The 18,837-nt window shown below is 38.7% G+C and overlaps 1 protein-coding gene across 2 annotated transcripts; it reads left to right on the top strand.

Annotated features, from left to right (window-relative positions):
* The first annotated feature begins 1,603 nt into the window (after positions 1-1,603).
* On the top strand, positions 1,604-18,003 carry dis3l (DIS3 like exosome 3'-5' exoribonuclease). 2 transcript variants are annotated; one of them, XM_033986722.2, is made up of 18 exons: positions 1,604-1,832; positions 2,404-2,557; positions 2,877-3,005; positions 4,476-4,611; positions 8,036-8,203; positions 8,553-8,631; positions 9,108-9,287; positions 9,989-10,155; positions 10,714-10,875; positions 11,115-11,362; positions 11,455-11,547; positions 11,934-12,222; positions 13,992-14,227; positions 14,443-14,597; positions 15,094-15,266; positions 15,712-15,857; positions 16,337-16,508; positions 17,161-18,003. In XM_033986722.2, the coding sequence occupies exons 1-18, from the start codon at positions 1,703-1,705 to the stop codon at positions 17,473-17,475; spliced, it is 3,132 nt and encodes a 1,043-aa protein (XP_033842613.1). In that variant the 5' UTR covers positions 1,604-1,702; the 3' UTR covers positions 17,476-18,003. The 2 variants fall into 2 exon arrangements, with proteins under 2 accessions (XP_033842613.1, XP_055086222.1); XM_055230247.1 differs by lacking the exons at positions 1,604-1,832; positions 8,036-8,203; positions 8,553-8,631 and having other exon boundaries at positions 2,434-2,557; positions 17,161-17,501.
* The last annotated feature ends 834 nt before the right edge of the window (positions 18,004-18,837 follow it).

Below are 18,837 nucleotides of genomic sequence, written 5' to 3'. Positions count from 1 at the left end.
TAAATATATAATTAAAAGAATCACAATGACTAAGACATAACATATGGTTTTTAATATTGTAAGATGGGATTGAATATGTGTAATTCACTGTCAAGAAAGACTTATTTTTGCCTATATTAGGGTTGTCAAAAGTATCAAAAATCAGACACAAATTGACTCTAAAACTAGCATCGAAATTAGACACTCAACTGAGCAGGCATCAATACTAAAAAGTCACATTCACTAGACAGACATGGACCTTTCCTGAATATCTTTAGAATGATCTTGAGCTGTATCAGAACAAGTATAAGACACATACATACTAATATACGCCCATGGACCACTATGGAACCTACCTGTACCACTGAGGGATTACACAGATATAAGGCCACATGAGAATAGAAAAGAAAGTACTACCATTTAATGCTGAAAATCACATTCTAATTTCTAAAGAAAGAGTTTGTTTTTTATTCATGGCAACACTATATCAGTGACAATGAACAAAAAAAATTGCTGCATTTTAAGTTTATTTTATTCAGTAGTAAGCTATTATTCAAGTCTATTTTAAGTAAATACAGTAATTATTATTATTTGGTGATTATATTAGTTATGTTAGAATGTATTTTTGCCAAGATGTTGCCTTTCTTCAAGCTATATTAAAGCTGATCTTGTACTACTGTTATTTTCAGTGTCCACCGGAGTTACATGCCACAATGACAAAATGCCCCTGTATCAAATGTGATTAGTAGAATGAATTTGCATTGCACTTTGAAAGCGCTTAGTTGACAGACAAAAGAAATCTTTAAAAATAGTCCAAAAAGTAGGCTATTGAAGCAAGGAAAAATTTCTGATACTAACTAAACACTCCACATTTATGCCAAAAAATAGACTGCATATAATAGTTTCTCAAGTAATACATTCACTTTGCACAAATTAAATGATCTCGAGCTTACCTTGCCCACGATGTCTCCTCACACCAAGTTCATAGTCGTGGTTAAAAGACGTCTTCTAGTGGCAAACGGCAGAGAATGCGTGCATAAAACAATGTATAAATCGAGTTATAGTTAGTTTAAAAGTCCGTTTTTATGAGTAAAAGTAAAGTCCCGAGCATCCGTAGCCGCGTAGAGTCCAACTTGAGCCGAGAGTGCATCGCCTCTGAGCTGGAGATGCTCCGCTGCAGCGTCTCTTCAGCCTCAGCCAAAGAGTCACACAACAACAAGAGGAATGAGTCCCTCACTGTTGCGTCGCTTTCAATAAGTTTAGACGGTTTGGTAATTCTTTCTTTTGGAGTTTTTATTGCTTGTCTTAGATAATAGCCATGTTTATACGGTAAAGGTATATATTTCTGTGTATTCTGTAAACCTATTTCATGTTTCTTTCTATTATTGCCAAAGAGTAAGAAACATACATCAAGAGAATAAAGAAACAAAGAGAAAAATCACAAAACATCTGGTATTAAAGGGATCTAAAACCAGGATCACAAATGAAATTAAAGAATAGTATAACGTTTTTTTCTATTTAGCAACTTTTTTGCCTCATGTGTACGCAATTACAAGTGTTTTTTGATTGTTTTGAGACATTTAAATTAACGTCTCAGGGTTATCACGTGATCACCGCACTTCCTGAAAGTTGTTTAGGTTAGCTACTAGTGCAGTATGGTAGCTGATTGTTCCCGCGTTATGTTAAATCTGCTGTTTCTTGTTGCTTTTAATCAGACTACAACATGATAAAGACGGAGAGACTTCTGCATCTGAAGAGCAGCCGCGGTCGGAAGGTCCGTGTGGTCCGGGAACATTATTTGAGGGAGCGGGTTCCGTGCTACAGCGCCCTGTGTCAAGCGGACTGTGACAACGGTAAAGAGCCAAAACACTACTGACAGCACATCTGGACATTATGGAGAAAAACTGAAAGAAATATGGCTGAAAAGAAAAGTGGTTAGCTAACTGCTGACTTTGACTTCATTACAAGTCTTTTAAATTACAAAAAGATGGAAAACTAACTTGATCTATGTTATAGATCTAGGTAAGAGACTGAAGAGACAGTAGTATGACAATAAACATGAGGCTATGGATGGGGATATTATTCAAAATCATGTAGATTTTAGTAGTTATGTTAATTTATGATATTTTATGTTATGATCACTCATTTAATGATCTAGCCCTCCCATTTGGGCATTGGGAGCACCTCAATGTGACTACTGACTGCGCCACAAAATTATAATTTATCAGAATGAACAACATTCAGTGCCAAAATGTATATTTAAATGTATATTTTATAATGTTCTGAGATTGTCTCATAGTTGGGTCACTATTTGGCTTAGTTTTGTCCTATGCACACCCAGCTTCCAGGACAGTGTGGACTTCAATTACCGGTTTTGGTTATGAACAAACCTAAAATGATTGTGCCTGCTTCTTTTCCTTCCAGATGGTAAGGTGCTTCCTGGAGACCTGACCCATTACGTGATTCCTGATGTTGGGATCGTCTTGGACTTTCTGGAGATCCTGGAATTCAGAGAAATCCAGGGAATCATCTTTACACAGACAGCGTGTCAGGCTGTGCAGCACAACAAAGGAAGAAGGTAAGAGATATTAAAGATTTATGCATGTCTGAGTAATCTTTATTCTCCCGTATACAAGAAGTCACCACCACTGGTACATAGCCACTGCAATTTTTTCAACCCAGAAGTCAGTGGACTTGTTTCTTTTATCAAGTAATTTTATATCTGTATTGTCATTTAAATAACATAACATAATAAATGTCATAATAAATGTCATAGATTATAACTATATAGCAGACACAATATGTCTTCTGTAAGTTTGTCCACTGATGTTACTGTTGTGTTACTGAAATTGCATTTGTAAACCTTTAATTTCATATTTTGATTTTTCTTGGTCTAGGCAGTACAACAGACTGCGTAACCTGCTGAAAGACCCTCGTCACGACTGTGTTCTGTTTGTTAATGAGTTCCAGAAGTACTCGTATTGTCCCAGAGAGAAAGGGGAGAGCCAGGAGAAATGGCAAACCAGGTCAGGGTTTGGTGGTCCTTCATTTTATTACTTTATTGTGTTAACATAGAATTAAATTTGAGCAAAGTGCGAGCTGTATAAGATCACTGTAGTGTGTACAAACAGTCTACAGTATTACATTTAGCTGCTCATCTGTGTTAAATATTATTGATCTCTACAATGTTGTGATCCCAGCAATAACATTTTATACTGAACATTCTACTAGTGATACATGTTTGACTAGTAGGTAAGTTGTAAAGGGTTAGGGTTAGGGTTAGGGTTAGGGTTGTAAAGTTAGTTAGAGTTTGAGAACTTGTAGAGAGGCCGAGATGGAGAAGTGGCTTTTTTGGTCTGCTTCTGGTAAAGGCCAGTCCATGAGCTCCCCCTAAGTGTTATTACACAGGCTTATTCCTGTTTTTGAAGACAGTGAACTATCTGTAGTTTGCAAGAATGAAATATTCACTTAATATGTTGATGTAACTGTTGTAATATCTTTAATGTTAAGTGAAAAAAAAAAGATTTTGAGAAATGTAAACGGTAAATCTAAACATGTTTACTTAAGATTATTGTTGAGATTCATGTTTGCTCATCCATTTGATGGCACTCTAAACTAATGTCTAATTGCTTCTTGTTTATTATTATTATTATTTTTTTTTTTTTAAGCTTATGTGTTTTGAATTTTAGTAATTTATCATCAAATGTAGATTATCTTGTGCTGAGAAAGAGCGCCATCAAGTGGATGAAGTCATAATTCGTAAATTAACCATAAACACGTCTTAGTTCTTGGCTTTTGACATGTATGGGTTAGGGTTTCGGTCTGGGACTCCCTAAATGTTTGGCATTTCGTTACAGGGCGGGACTAGTCTCCCAAAGCCCTAAACTTAACAAATTAACTTCCTAAACCTAACCCTAATCTTAACCCAAACCCTCACCTTAAGATAATATATTGGTCAAAAATGAACATGGATATGCTAATGATATAATTTTTGGCCATCTAAAACTTACAAAATCTTCTCTATTAATGCTGTGCAGCATAAGTATTACAACAGTTGAATGAACATATTATGTACTTCAGGCTTGTGTAATAACATTTGACAACAGCCGTACTGCCCGACCAGAGAAGCCACCAACAGGCCACTGCCTAACCAGGGCTATGCCAAAAAGACACTTGAATCACACACCAAACATTTCTCACCTGGGATTTAAACTTGCTCTATGTAACTTTTCTGGTGAAGGATACCCAACCAGCTTGACTTCATGGAGATTCTATTGTTTTGCTTAAAACGTTCCACATTATGGCACTATGCCACTTGCTTGTCTCCATGGAAATAGATACGTTTTAATCCTTACTTTAGAACATTCTAAGCAAAGAAACAATATATTGAATACGCTGTAATATCATGAATTGTTAAAATATATAGTAAACTGTATGTACTCCATAATAAGCAATAGTGAGCTGTTGCATTGTTGATGTTGTTCCTCGTATTATAGATGTGTATACTCCGCTGCAGTGTGGTTCTACAATCACCTGGCCGGGCTAAAGGACATAGTGATGGTCACAGACGACTCAGAGGCCGTGGCTCAGTACAGCAGCCTCAATTCAGGGGTCTATGTCATCTCAATGCAGGTGACTACAACACAAATGGGAAATATTAATGCCTGTGAATAATATGTATTAAGATGCTTTACAAGCCTCTCAAACTGCCATGTTGTAGTGTTTATTCATTCACTCCACTAAACTCTGCTGTAGAGATGAACAAAACTGGAAAAATATCAAATTGAAGAGCTCATTTTATACCCACTCTGAAGCATTAATATTTCAGAGAAGACTGAAATATGAACTTCTAAACCTAGCTATCACAATCAGCGTGCATCCCACTGATGACAGTACTGCACATTGCATTAGGTTTGTGAAGTTGTAGTGTATTGTTTTTTTATCCCACTTTTGTATATTAATGAAAAATTGCCCTGTGAGATCATGGGTGACATAGGCCTGTGGGCAGAGCCTTCTACAGGATTGAACTGCTCAAATACTGTCTGGGAGCGCTCGCTAAAATACTGAAACATTCATGGATGACATCTAAAACCACCTCAGACATGCTTTTAATGAAGGAACAACAGTTTGATACATTGCTGTTACTGTTATGTCTGTGATTTCAGATTTGGCCACAGTAAATCATGTCTCGATTTTAATCAGAGGCCTGGTCACGATTTCAGTTTTATCACAGTTTTGTTAGTGTCTTTTTTGAATGGAGGGTGACATTCCCATTGTAAATTCAGTATTTTTTGCATCATTATTTGAAATTGGTTCAAAACATTGGTTCAAAACATTGAACAACTAGCTTCTTATTATACCAAGTTTGTTTAGTGTTAAGTTTGCAAAAGGCTTTCTCCTTTGTTTGTGTTTATACATAATTTATCAGTCGATGGTCCTTAGTTTAATTCAGCGCTGTGGCCTGGATTGCTTAGACTGCTAAAATAATACTGTACTGTTATAATTGTATTACATTAGCATACTCCTCTATAGGCTGAACCCCTATCTCTCCAATGAGCAGTTTGACAGCCAATATACATGGTGAAAGAAGCTGTCAAGAAAATGTCCAATCTGAAATTTTGAATATCAAGTCTATAGTTGTTGTTTTTTTCCAGGATTTTTTATTACAAAGAGCAGATTAAAAATGTACCTCCAAATAAGCATATTAAGTAATATTTCTGCTTTTCTGTTTAATGCAGTCCTATGGTCCAAAACAGACACTTTCCACCTCCCACTCCTCCTATTGGTCAGCCTCTGTCATGATCTGAGTGTGTGACAGGTGGAATCAGCCAATCACAGTGAAGAGTAAACTTTCAGAAACAGCAGATTACCTTAGTTTCATCTTAGTTTGATTTAAAAAAAAGTTGTGAATCGTGATCAAATCAGAATTGTGATATGGCTTTAAAAAAATCTTTATGAATTTTTCTGGTATATGGCCCACCCCCCCTTTTTTTCTTTTTTTTTTTTTTACATCCATTTAATTTACATGATGGTTAAACCTTAGCAAACATCTGCTCAAAATATTGGTAAATGGTCAGATTTTTATACAGTACTTTTTCACCTTCAAGGCTCAAAGTACTTTACATCAAGGAACCACTCACCCATTCACACACCAGAATAATGCAATATAGATATAGATATGTTTAATGTCATACTATGGAACATTCCAGGCAAAGCAACATTAGAGCTGAGTCAAGTAGATACCCCTTACCATACCCCATTGCATAGTACATGGTTTTGCTTCAGAAATGGTCACATTAATTACGATTAATTTAATCTTGATATCCAAAGTTAGACCAATGACAGTATGTAACTGTAGATGCATTTTGAATAAAAGCAGCAATGTCTATATTAGTCTTGTCACGATACTCGATTTTGATACTAAGGAACTGGATCGATATTCAATACCCATCACAGTGTAGAATGTAGTAGTATACTGTATATGTAATTTTCATCACAAAATAATAATTACCATGTGGTTTTATACTAGCTTTGTTTAGGGATGCACCAATATGATACTGGTATCTGATATCGGCGTTGATATGGAAAATTTTGATGGGATTGGATATCGGTTCTAAGATATCGGTTCAGTTGATATAGAATTTGTCTATAAATTGGTATAAGACAATGATTTACTGGCCCAAAACACCTTGTAATATTGAACTTTTATTTCAAAGCTATTCTGTAGTTACTTTAAATTATTAATAACAGTTACAAAACATTTGGATTTAAAGGAAAGTAATTATATTTTCACATTCAGCCCTAGTATCAGTTGTTATCGGGTAAATAATATGTCGATACTTGTCCAAATGAGTATCTTGTTATTTTGGTGTCGATTAGCATTTGATTTTCGATACTTTTGACATCCCTACTTTATATATTATAAAAGCACACCATGTGGTTTGCTAGAACCATGAGTGTCAGAATTGTGACTTGGACACTTCTAAGAGCAAAATGAATTCAGTAAAATATTCAGTACGTGCTACTGTGCACTCCTGAAACTACACGACCTCACAATGTTCTGAATGACCAAAGACTTTTATTATGAAGCTGATACAATATCTTATCCATGTCCTAATTTAACATGAATCTTAAAGCTGCCCTATGTAACTTTTCTGGTGGAAGGCCCATCAACTGGTTCTGTCTCATGAGAATTATATTGCTGGAATGTTCCACAGTGTGAACTTATCAATCTTGTATTTATTCAATTCCAGGTACTTTTATTTCCAAAAATTTCATACTTTTCTGGAGTCACCTGATGTCTCCATGATACATTTAAATGTGAACTTTGAACAGAATCTTTTTATTAAAACATAAAATCTAACCGGAATGCTTGTCAGAAAAATCACAATTACATATTTTCCCCAAATCGTAGCTCTCATGAAGTCTTTGTTCATGCTTTATTAAGGCTGTAAATAGTGGAGTAGAGTGTTAAATTGTACTTTTGTTTTGAGTTACATGTTAGACTGTTGATTTTACTAAAACATAGTTAAGATCAATAGATTTAAGATTTTACAAAAAATGTACATTTGTTTTTTTCCCTAGTTTGAATTCATGACATCACACTGGGGAATTCCATAACTATTATTTAACAACCACATTGTACAGTGGGTCAAAACTCATCTAACAAACGCAGACATTATTATTTGAGAAATAAAAAAATAGCACAATTTCAACAAATTCCAACAAAATAAAAGTAAACTATTGCATAGAATTCTCCCAGTGTGACGTCAACTCTCTACTTCCTGTAATGTTCAACATATTCTTTACCTTTTCTTCACAAATTGCTTTTTGATCTGTGTAAAACAATAATCTATATTTACAACAGGTGTTATCCCACCAAATTTGAAAAAGTCAAAATTAGAGAATCAGAAAAACCTAAAGGATCTCTGCATACACTTCCACTGTGCTGCATTGTATCCTTAAAACTCTCCCTCTGCTGCTTTAAATTTTTACATTAATTTAAAGTCTAAAAGTGCCAGACAGTAAAATTGAAATTTGCTCATGCATTTTTCAGGAATATTTGCATAGCTTTTGGTCGGATGTGAACGCCGCTCATGAACTATACAGCTCAATCGTCCAGGCTGTGCAGGAGAGAGAGAGTGAGGGATCGGAGAGGGAGTACCAAGAACACCTGCCTCCCGAAGTCCTGGAAGCCGGTATCAAGTGTGGGAGATATATGCAGGTATAGAATCTGAAAGCTCTGTGCCTCATATTTACTGTCTTTAAAGTGAACTGTTTCTGACATTTTTTACGATTTGCCATGGTCCAAAGTTATTCCTCCCTTCCCTTATGCATTTAGAGCATCACAATTATTCACCGCAATGAGTTAATAAGCACTTTCACTGCCGTGATGGAATAAGCTAGCATGCTAACAGTACACTTCCTGATTATTTGACCATGAAATGCTTTTTTATAATTAGATGCAGCTAGCCCACAGCAGACTTATTTTCACCTCAAGAGCTGCTTATAAAATATATCTGTACTGAGTCAGTAATAACAGCTGATTGTTGTATGACCACTTTTGTTTTCAGGGTATTCTCAGTGTGAATAAGCACCGAGCCCAGCAGGAGGCGCTAGTCACCACACAGGGCTTCTCCAACAAGAGCACAGGTACAGCTGTGTGGCTCATAAATGTGAAAATTCAGTGCTTGTAATTAATTTTTTTTTATTACATGAAATAAAAATTGAATAAAAAATTGAATAAAAAATACCATGTTACAACATTCCTTCATTAAAACCTTGCATGTTTGAGAAATCTTCCAAACCCTCCTTATGGTTAGCAGTAGGATCCTATCCTGTGCGCAATTCTCCATACATCATACAAAATGATACACTGCAACTTCACAGACCTGATGCAATGTGCAGTAGTTTCATTAGTGGGATGCACTCTGATTGTGTTGTTGTAGTGCTGTGAAGGGGGACTTCATTTGGCGCAGAGAGTAAAGGGAGGCGGTACTCAGAGCGTCAAAAAGCATCAAATAGCCTAGCCCTGTTTTAAATTTGAAACGTTCTGCATTTGAAGCATTTAAATTCATTAGTGTTGTTGTAAATATGTAAAATAAATAAAATTGTTCTTGTTTTTTCAGACCTGAGCTGTGACGTTTTGGTGTTGGGGGTAAAGAACTGTAACCGCGCGGTGCATGGGGACAGTGTGGTGGTGGAGCTGCTGCCTCACAGTGAGTGGAGAGGGAGGACCACTGCTCTGACTGAAGCCCAGGGGGAAGAGAGGAGCATGGAGGACCAAAACAACCAGCCTATGCCCACGGGTAACCATAATATCATCTATACTTAATAACTGATACTTTGCAGTGACATCACACTGGGAAGGTTCTGTATGTATGTCTATGGCAGAATGTTCAGCATTTACTAAGGTGATACAATGCACACATTTGCAAACACTGCAAAAAAACTCAAGAAAAAATACAAAATGGATTTAGACAACACATTTACAGGAGTCTGTGATCAATACGACCGTTCATGATTCTGTTTAGGTCTAGTGACTAACTGAAAAACTCTGACTGTAATATAATTTTCAAACTCAGCTACCCTGTTGTAGTTCCAGCTAAGACTGTTCTTTGTGGTCAGCTTGTGTTAAAATAAAGCTCAGATTAAAGTCTTAAGTAACAGAGCCCTAAGCTGTATCAGAACAAGTATAAAACAACATAGACTAGTATGCACCCATTGACCACTACAGAACCTACCTGCCTATAAGGCTACATGGGAATATAAAAGAAAGGACTACCATTTAATGTTGAAAATCACATTCTAAATTCATTGTCTAAATAAGGAGTGTTTTTTTTTATTTTAATTATCATCACAGTATCAGAATTGGTATTGAATATTGAGTCTATTCCTTAGTATCAAAATCAAGTTTGAAAGTTTAGTATCATGACAACACCAATAGGAGTTCTAGTCTTTTTTGAGTATAGTTCTTCGAAAAGTGTCATATGTACCTTCTCTTGTTTAGGTCGTGTTGTGGGGATCCTGCAGAGGAACTGGAGAGATTATGTGGTGACTTTTCCTACTCGAGAGACTCAGACTCAGAGCAGAAACTCCCAGAAGATTTTGACTGTGCCCTGGGACCACCGCATCCCCAAGATCCGCATCAGCACCCAGCAGGCAGACACGCTACAGGTCAGACAGATACGCTACAGGTCAGACAGATACGCTACAGGTCAGACAGATACGCTACAGGTCAGACAGATACGCTACAGGTCAGACAGATATGCTACAGGTCAGACAGATACGCTACAGGTCAGACAGGCACGCTTCAGGCACGTTACAGATCAGACACACATGTTACAGGTCAGACAGGCACGCGATAGGTCATATGCACCAAGCAGACACATTACAGGTCATGTACACCAGGCAGACACTACAGGTCATATACACTTGACAGTCACACACTACAGGTCATATACACTTGACAGACACACACTACAGGTCATATACACCAGGAAGACACACACTACAGGTCATATACACCAGGAAGACACACACTACAGGTCATATATACCAGGAAGACACACACTACAGGTCATATATACCAGACAGACACGCTACAAATCATATGCACCAGGCAGACACACTACAGGTCAGGCTGACATGCCAGAGGTGTTTCGTCCTAAATTTGGATCATTCCAGTCACATCAAGAGCAGCTTTATTAAAGTGAGTTTGTTTTTCCTCTGTAGGATCACAGGGTGGTGGTGCGTATCGACTCATGGGATAGCACCTCTCTGTATCCAAATGGACACAGCGTCAGGGTCCTGGGCCGAGCCGGAGAACTTGAGACCGAGGTCCAGACTATCCTTATCGAGAACTGCATCAGTGTCCCACCCTTCTCTGAGGCACAGGTCAGACATGTGCATACATCATCTGTCCACAGACTGTTCTATAATGTGCATTATTGTCTTTGAATTGGTATTGTAATGTCACATTTTACAGTGTGAACTCTTTGGATTGTCTTGAGAAGCAACTAAAGCAAGTTTCTTCAATGTTACAACGTTTACAAGAATTGTAACCTAGGTGCTAAGAAAATGCTATATCATCCATCTTTAGATACATTATGGGAATGAAAGCTTTTGTTCCTCAGCTGAGAGAGATGCCGGTGGTGTCCCCTGAGCGGCCCTGGAATCCTGACCCGGAGCAGGTGACCACTCGGAGGGACCTAAGGCAGACGCACCTGGTATTCAGTATCGACCCCAAAGGCTGTGAGGATGTGGATGACACGCTGTCTGTGAGCAGGCTGCCCAAGGGGGGGCTGGAGCTGGGTGTGCACATTGCAGACGTCACCCACTTTGTTAAAGAGGGATCCCTGACCGACCAGGAGGCCCGTGCACGGTGAGAGGGGCACTGGCGTACGTTTGTGTTTGAGCATCTATAGCTTTATGAATAGAGATATTTTGTTTTCATTCCTTCCCTGTGTCTCCCAGAGCGACCACGTATTACCTGGCTGACCGCAGATACGATATGCTTCCTGAAGTACTCAGTGCAAACCTCTGCTCTCTGCTCGGAGGGGTTGACAGGTGGGATTTTCTGAGAACTAAATATATTTTAAAACATTTTCAGTATTTCACATTTGTCCTTTGTATGATGGTGTAAATTTGACTCATGAGCTTGGGGGGTCAGACTGGCTTACATTAGTGAGTTTACCCAGAGCAGCAGTGGTAGCTGAAGATGGTCCACTAACTGAAGTGCAACAGTTGAAGGAATAATCAAATAAAGTAACATATACATACACATTAGAAGGGTTAAACAATAGAGAGAGAGTTTGTTACACTGTTTTACCAAATTTTCCACTGTGTATTAGGTTGAACATTAGATCATGAATGTATTATAATATGCAATATTTTCTAAAGATAATTTTCAATATTTTCTTATTCCTTTGAACTTTATATGTTGAAAAATGCAGGTATGCGATGAGTGTTTTGTGGGAGCTGGACTCCGCATCTCTGGAGGTGAGGAGTGTGTGGTTTGGGCGCACTCTGATCCGATCGTCCTATCAGCTGCACTACGAGCTTGCCCAGGCTCTGCTCAACGGAGAGGATGCCACTGTACCAGAACTGAACCAACTCAACCCAGAGGAGCAGAGTCAGAGGCTGGCTGAGTTAACCCAAGCTCTAGAGACCCTGACTCATGTGGCACGACACCTGAGAGCACAGAGGGACAGAGGGGGTGCTCTCGAGCTGGAGGGAGTGGAGGTGAGGAGGAGTGAATCATTAATAAGTTGTACTTGATTTTCCAACTTTTAACACCAAGCACCAAGATAGTATTTGGCTTTCCTGTGTTAGGCGTGTTCTTATCAAAATGACGACTGGATTCGGTCAGTTCAAATCTCAAAAGTTTATTCCCCTGACAGATACAATCTAATACAGTACCCGGGGTCAAAATTATCCATCCCTCGTTTGTGCAGCAGGCAGTCTGTCTGCTTTTCCCTGGCCCCAAAGGATAAAATGTAACATGTAACATGAATATGCAAATATTGTGATGAGTAGGTTGACGTCTTGGTTCCTCCTTCCAGCCTCGTTCACTTCTCCGGGCAGCACCGGTTTGTTTTTCGGCCTTGGGTCTCGTCCGGCCACCTTATCTCTGTGAAAGGAGTTTCTACAAAGAACTGGCTGCCCCCATAACTCACATCTTACAATGCCTCCTTTAATATTGGAATATTATACTGAGTGAATAGTTTCGGTGTTAGTACATCTTGTTCAAACTTTAGCATAAACATGGTGTCCGTTAGATGACCTTAAAAAGAGTGCAACATTCAAAGGATACATGAATTCGGTGGTTACATGACAATATTCAAAACTTCTATGATTTCAGTGTCAAAAGGTATATATGTAGATGTGATGCACCTAAGAAGCTTTATTCAATCAATATGCATTCAATAATTTTGATATATGTATTTGTAATGCAACTCAGAAGCTTTATTATTTGTCATACCCTTCACCTGGTACCACAACCAGATCTAAACCTGGATTATATCAAACCTAAACTTGGACAAAACCAGATCTAAAATGAGGCTAAATTACGGATAAAATAGTTCTAAATAATGATTAACAGAAAAGAGGACAAACATTAATAGATTTGTCTCTAAATAAAACAAATACTCAAACTGCACAAGGCCCTGCGTACCACCAGTGATGCACATACCACAGTTTGAGAAACACCGAATTAGATACAGTAATGACCTTTGACCAGATGCAATGAGTACATTCTAGTTCCAGCTGTGTTGGTACATCCTTGTTTTTTTCAGTGCATTTTTCAATTCAATATATGTGCTCATGAAAACCACTTAAAAACACTAATAAAGTAAAACTACCAAGTCCCAACAAATTACTAAACTAAGTGAAAGAAACAGCAACGCTCATTTTTCCTTGAGAACTGCATATAATGAGGATGTATTGTACAAAATAGACTTTTTAGAGCTTTTTACATTGTTATAACGTTTCCTCATCAAAAACATGACAAAACATCATCAAAGGTCAGAGGTTTTATATGTCATCCATGCATGAGTAATGAGTAATTTTAACCCTCTTTATGGTTAAATAAATAAATATAAAAAGCAGGATACAAACCAACACACTACAACTTCACAAACCTAATGCGATGTGCGGTAGTTTCATCAGTGGGATGCATGCTGATTGTGTTGTGATAGCGCTCTGAAGGGGATTGTCAAAAACTAGGCTCCAGTTAACCAAAAAAATCCAATTTGAATATCTGAATTACCATAATTTCCTCCAAAAACAACAATATACCCTGTCTTATTCTGCATAAAAACTGCTAACCATGTAGTTTAGTTGGATGTGATTCTTGTATGAGTTTGTCAATTGAGTCTTTTTGTCAACTTTTCTAGATGTGTTTGCAATGTGAATTTTGAAAGGAACTGTCAGAAAGCGCAGTTAGATATTTTTCCTCAAACTGTTCAGCCCTGTAATTTCAAAAGCAGTAAATATAAGTTTCACTGTCTCAGGTCCGAGCCCAGTTGGATTCAGAGAAGAACATCACAGCTCTGGTCCCTCGTCAGCCGTTAGAGGTTCATGAAACTGTGGCAGAGTGCATGATCTTCGCCAACCATTGGGTGGCCCGCAAGATCCAGGAGTCCTTCCCCCACCAGGCCCTGCTCCGACACCACCCCCCTCCCAGACAGGAGTTCTTCAGTCAGCTACAGGAGAGTGCCAGGGCCCGGGGATTCACCATAGACACCAGGTACTGTATGTGTCAGTGAAGATACAGGAAAATCATAATTGGAGCTGCTGCATTGTACATGTACAGTATAGTATTGTGTTTGGTATCGCAGCAGTCTGGTATCAAATGTAAACACAAGTGACAAACCATAGTTTTCTATTCACCTATTAAGTGTGTAATAAATATCTATATCTATTATCTCTATTAAAGGGGAAACACTGATCTCTCTGTCTCAGGTCAAATAAGTCTCTGGCCGACTCCCTGGAGCAGGCGGTGGACCCCCAGGACCCTGTAGTGAATCGGCTCCTCAGGATGATGGCGACTCAGGCCATGTCCCAGGCCATGTACTTCTCCACTGGAGCTGTGCCCGCAGATCAGTACTATCACTACGGTAACGTCTGTCACTACGGTACCACCTTTCGCTATGGCAGCATCTGTCAATACAGTAACATCTGAAGCAAATATTCAGTCTACAATAGGTTTACTGTGATTAGGGTTTACAATTTAAGGTGTACTATGTAACTTTAGTGGTGGACATTTTGACATCTGCTTGTCTCCATGGACATTTTATAGCTTTGCCAGGAATGTTCCACAATATGACATTACACATGTTTGTCTACATGGAGACAAACAGGTGACGCTACAAGGTCAAGTTACAGGTCAGATCTGTGGAGAGGTAATGCCGCTCAGAGTACAAATACATGGTTTTGAAGGTGTTTTTGAGAAATAATAATACTTTAAATTGAATGAATGGAAGACAGATAAGTTGAATGCCATCCTGTGGAACATTTCCATGGTGTTGATCAGGTGGCGGACTTACATAGTGCACCTTTTAATAAAGTGTGAATGGATCTAAAATGTTAAAGTCACTGCTCCACTCCTCTCAGGTCTTGCTCTGGATCGGTACACTCACTTCACGTCTCCCATCCGTCGTTACGCTGATGTCATTGTGCACAGGCTCCTGATGGCGGCGCTAGACCTGGACCGAGGTCTCAGCTCCACTTTGGCCTCCAACAGAGAGCTAGAAGAGACCGCTCAGCACATCAACAACAGGAACAGGGTCAGTACCAATCACTAAAGAGTAGAACTGTAGACATATAAACAGGGTCAGTGACAACAGAACAGTCTAGGAGGTGGGTTTTCTTAGAATCGCAGTATCTGATTTTTACTGTCTTCAAAACATGAAAAACTGAACACATTTTTGACATTTTGCAGTGGTCCAAAGTTATTCCTTACTTATTTTATGTATCCAACAATAAAATGCGTTCTAATTAGATGCAGAAAACACACACCAAACATATTTTGACCTCAAGAGCTGCATATACAGTCTATCTGTACTGGGACAAGACACTTTTTACTCAGATACATTTTGCTCTTTTTTTCCTCCAATTTCCTCCCTTTATCCCTCTTTTTTCCCCTCCCTTCCCTCTCTTTCTCTCTCTGCTTCTCTCTCTCCTCTCTCACTATCTATCTCTCTCTTCCTCCCCTCTCCATGTCTCTCTCAGGCGGCGCAGCATGCTCAGAGGTTGTCCACAGAGCTGTTCCAGTGCCTGTTCTTCAGAGAGAGAGACCCTGAGTCTGACCCGAGCTGTGTGTCTGACGCTGTGATCTATGCCATCAGGGACAACGGCCTCCTTGTCTTTGTGCCACAGTAAGTTTGTCTGGGATCCATAATTTAGAATTTCTGCAATACCTAACAACAATGTGAGGTGAATCTCACTCTCTCTCAAGTTCAGATTGACGGGTGGGTTAGCTAACGAGAGACATGCTTGTCCGTCCGTATCAAAATATATATGCCCGCTTATGAGGAAAAAATAAAGTAAACAAATATCGCAGAATCAGTGAGTGACACACAGAACAATTTTAATCTAATCGAGAGAATTTTGATTTTGTTCTAAATGACAGATGACTTCGGAGCACATGCGTAACTGAAAATAAACAAATCTGATTGGACAGTGTGAGTCTAATTCAAGGCTGGACGAGCTGGGGATCAGACTGATATCCCTCTGTATAAAAAAAAACTAACAAAAAGAAAGCAAAACCAAACCTCCTCCCAGTCACCTTGAAGATTTGTTGAAAATGTAATGCATCAAACATCTACATTAACCCTAATTCCTGATCATGTGTCAGGTATGGGGTGAAGGGTCCGGTGTACCTGAGGAGCAGAGAGGGGGAGGTGTTGACCTTTGGAGCAGACGGTCACTGTGAGTGGAGCAGTGGAACAGTGAAGAAACACTCAGACCACATCACCACCTCCTCTCTAAGCGGGAGCACCACCTTCAGGCTGTTCCAACACATCACAGTGAGTAAGGGGGGGGGTCATACATTATACCTCTGAAAAAAGAATAAATGTAAAAAATTTACCACCTTCTCCTTTTTAGAAGATGAAAAAGTATATTTCATTCCCAGGAAAATTTCAACAACTTTTTTGTTTTTAGAAATAAATTCTGCTGAAATACAGATTTTTTTTGAGATACTGAGATTTTTTTGTGTAAATGTAGTTTAAGTCGCACACAATATTCCAAATATATTGTCGCTAAAGTCCCAAAGTGAATAATACACATTGGCAATTTGCATACATTCATTTTTATAAAATGGGTACTTTAACATATTAATGTAAGTTCAGTATAATTAGCTGGTGATTGCTCATTTTATTTTGGTTGAAAATGCATTTCAACAGTATATTGCCGGGTTTCAGCTGACACCACAGCATCCTATAGTGTAATAATATTTAATACAGATGACATGTATATTGTTAAAATACATTTTTTGTTGTAATACTGTGAGTTCTTGGGTCTAATCAACATTAGACCTAAGCAAGTTAAACACATGTGCATTTACCTTTTTAGATATATCAGGGTAAAGTGCAATATAATCAATAAGAAAATCTGGGAGTAACGTCATCACATTCTAGACTCTGAAAAAGAAATTGAAAAGCTTCTGTTCCCTCTCAGGTGCGTATCTCGGTACAGTCAAACCGGTGCCATGCGGATTCTCTGAACCTAGAGGTTATCCAAAACGCTCCTCACGAGACCTCAAACCCAGACCTGGTACCAACCCAGTCCAAAGTCCAGCTGATCCAGGAGGTCCACAGACAGGCCGAGGAGTCACTGCAAAAGGCTTCAGTCAAACCCAAACTGTCTCGAGAGGAGAGGCAGTACTGTCAGAGCAAACAACCAAATTTGTACTCTCTTTTGGAGGAGATCAGGGAGCTGTCTCTGATGGATGAAGAGGCCTGTGCCAAGAAGCTCTGTGCCACCACAGCATAAGGCAGAACTGTGTTTTTAAGGGATATATTTTTGAGCTTTTAAAAATGTTGGAAAATTTGGAACTAAACATTAAATCCAATTTTTTTGCTATATGGTTTGAATAGCATTATTTTATGTTCCTAGTCATTTTTTGGCATTTTTACCACAAACTGGTAAATTTGCAGCTTTCTGCTCAAAAGCAGTTAAATCTGAGTGTGTGCTGCCTTCAGTGGCCACGGGATTTTCACGTACTACGTGACATCACGCAAGACCTAATTACAGCCAGGTGTTTCTGATTACAAACACTTAGTTACATGGGCAGCGTTTTTAGTGTGGATACCTGTAGATCGTTCACACTGTTCCTTCTACCTCTAGACCCTGTCCCTCCTCCCCCCTCACTCTGTCCCTTTAGTCCTGCAGATACTGCCCAGTTTAGTAGCTCTGTTTGAAATGTGGTTATGTGCAGAGTTTCGGTGTTTAGTCCCACTTTAAGGGAAATGTATTATGAAAGATTGATGTTTTCCTATTAAAAACATTTCTGAATTTGAGGTATGTAGGTATGTATTTGAGGTAATCCTATGTGGTGAGGTGGTCTATTAATTATACAAAACTGCTCTGTTGCAATTTATAATGCGACAAATTAAAGCCCAAATTTGCTTTAAGGTTTTTCTTAAAGGCCCTGTACCTGATTTTTTTTTTTTTTACATGCATTTGCAAAAAATGCATCCTGCCCCAGTACAGATATACAGTATTGTATAAGCAGCTCTTGAGGTCAAAATAAGTCTACTGTGTGCTGTCTGCATTTTATTGTCTATTAATCAGAACGTGCACATTAGCATGTTGTTGTTAGCATTACTGTGGTGGCAATCTCCGCTCTGGCCTCCGAAAGTTGTGAAAAGTGCCTATAAAATCAGCACGGTCAATAATTAGGATGCTCTAAATGCATAAGGTAAGTGTGGAATAACTCTGAGCCACTGCAAACTGTTTAAAATGAACTAGTTTTGTTTTTCATGTTTTAAGACCGTAGAAATCAGGTACAGCGCCTTTAAGTCCATTTTCATTCAGAGCTTATTTGCGCCACCATCTGTGAAGCCCATCCGGCGTATGTGAGTCACCTCATTTTTGCCAGCAGAGGTCATCAAACTAATCCCAGCATTTGAGGGGAGTCATTTGCATCACGTGCTCAGGTTTTTTCCAAATATATATACATTTTAAGTTTTCAAACATGACATAAAAATGCTGTGTTGTCACACATACCATGGTGACTAGTAAAAGTGTAAGAATAATGTGTACTTCTTTGGTGGGCTATGTTGTCCACAAAACGTCTATATACCTCAGAAGGATTCAATTGTAAGCACTGATATTGTGTTTTGGTCACCACCA

Source organism: Periophthalmus magnuspinnatus, chromosome 3 (genome assembly GCF_009829125.3).
Source record: "Periophthalmus magnuspinnatus isolate fPerMag1 chromosome 3, fPerMag1.2.pri, whole genome shotgun sequence".
Classification (NCBI taxonomy): domain Eukaryota; kingdom Metazoa; phylum Chordata; class Actinopteri; order Gobiiformes; family Gobiidae; genus Periophthalmus; species Periophthalmus magnuspinnatus.
This window is presented reverse-complemented; position numbering and strand designations above follow the sequence as displayed.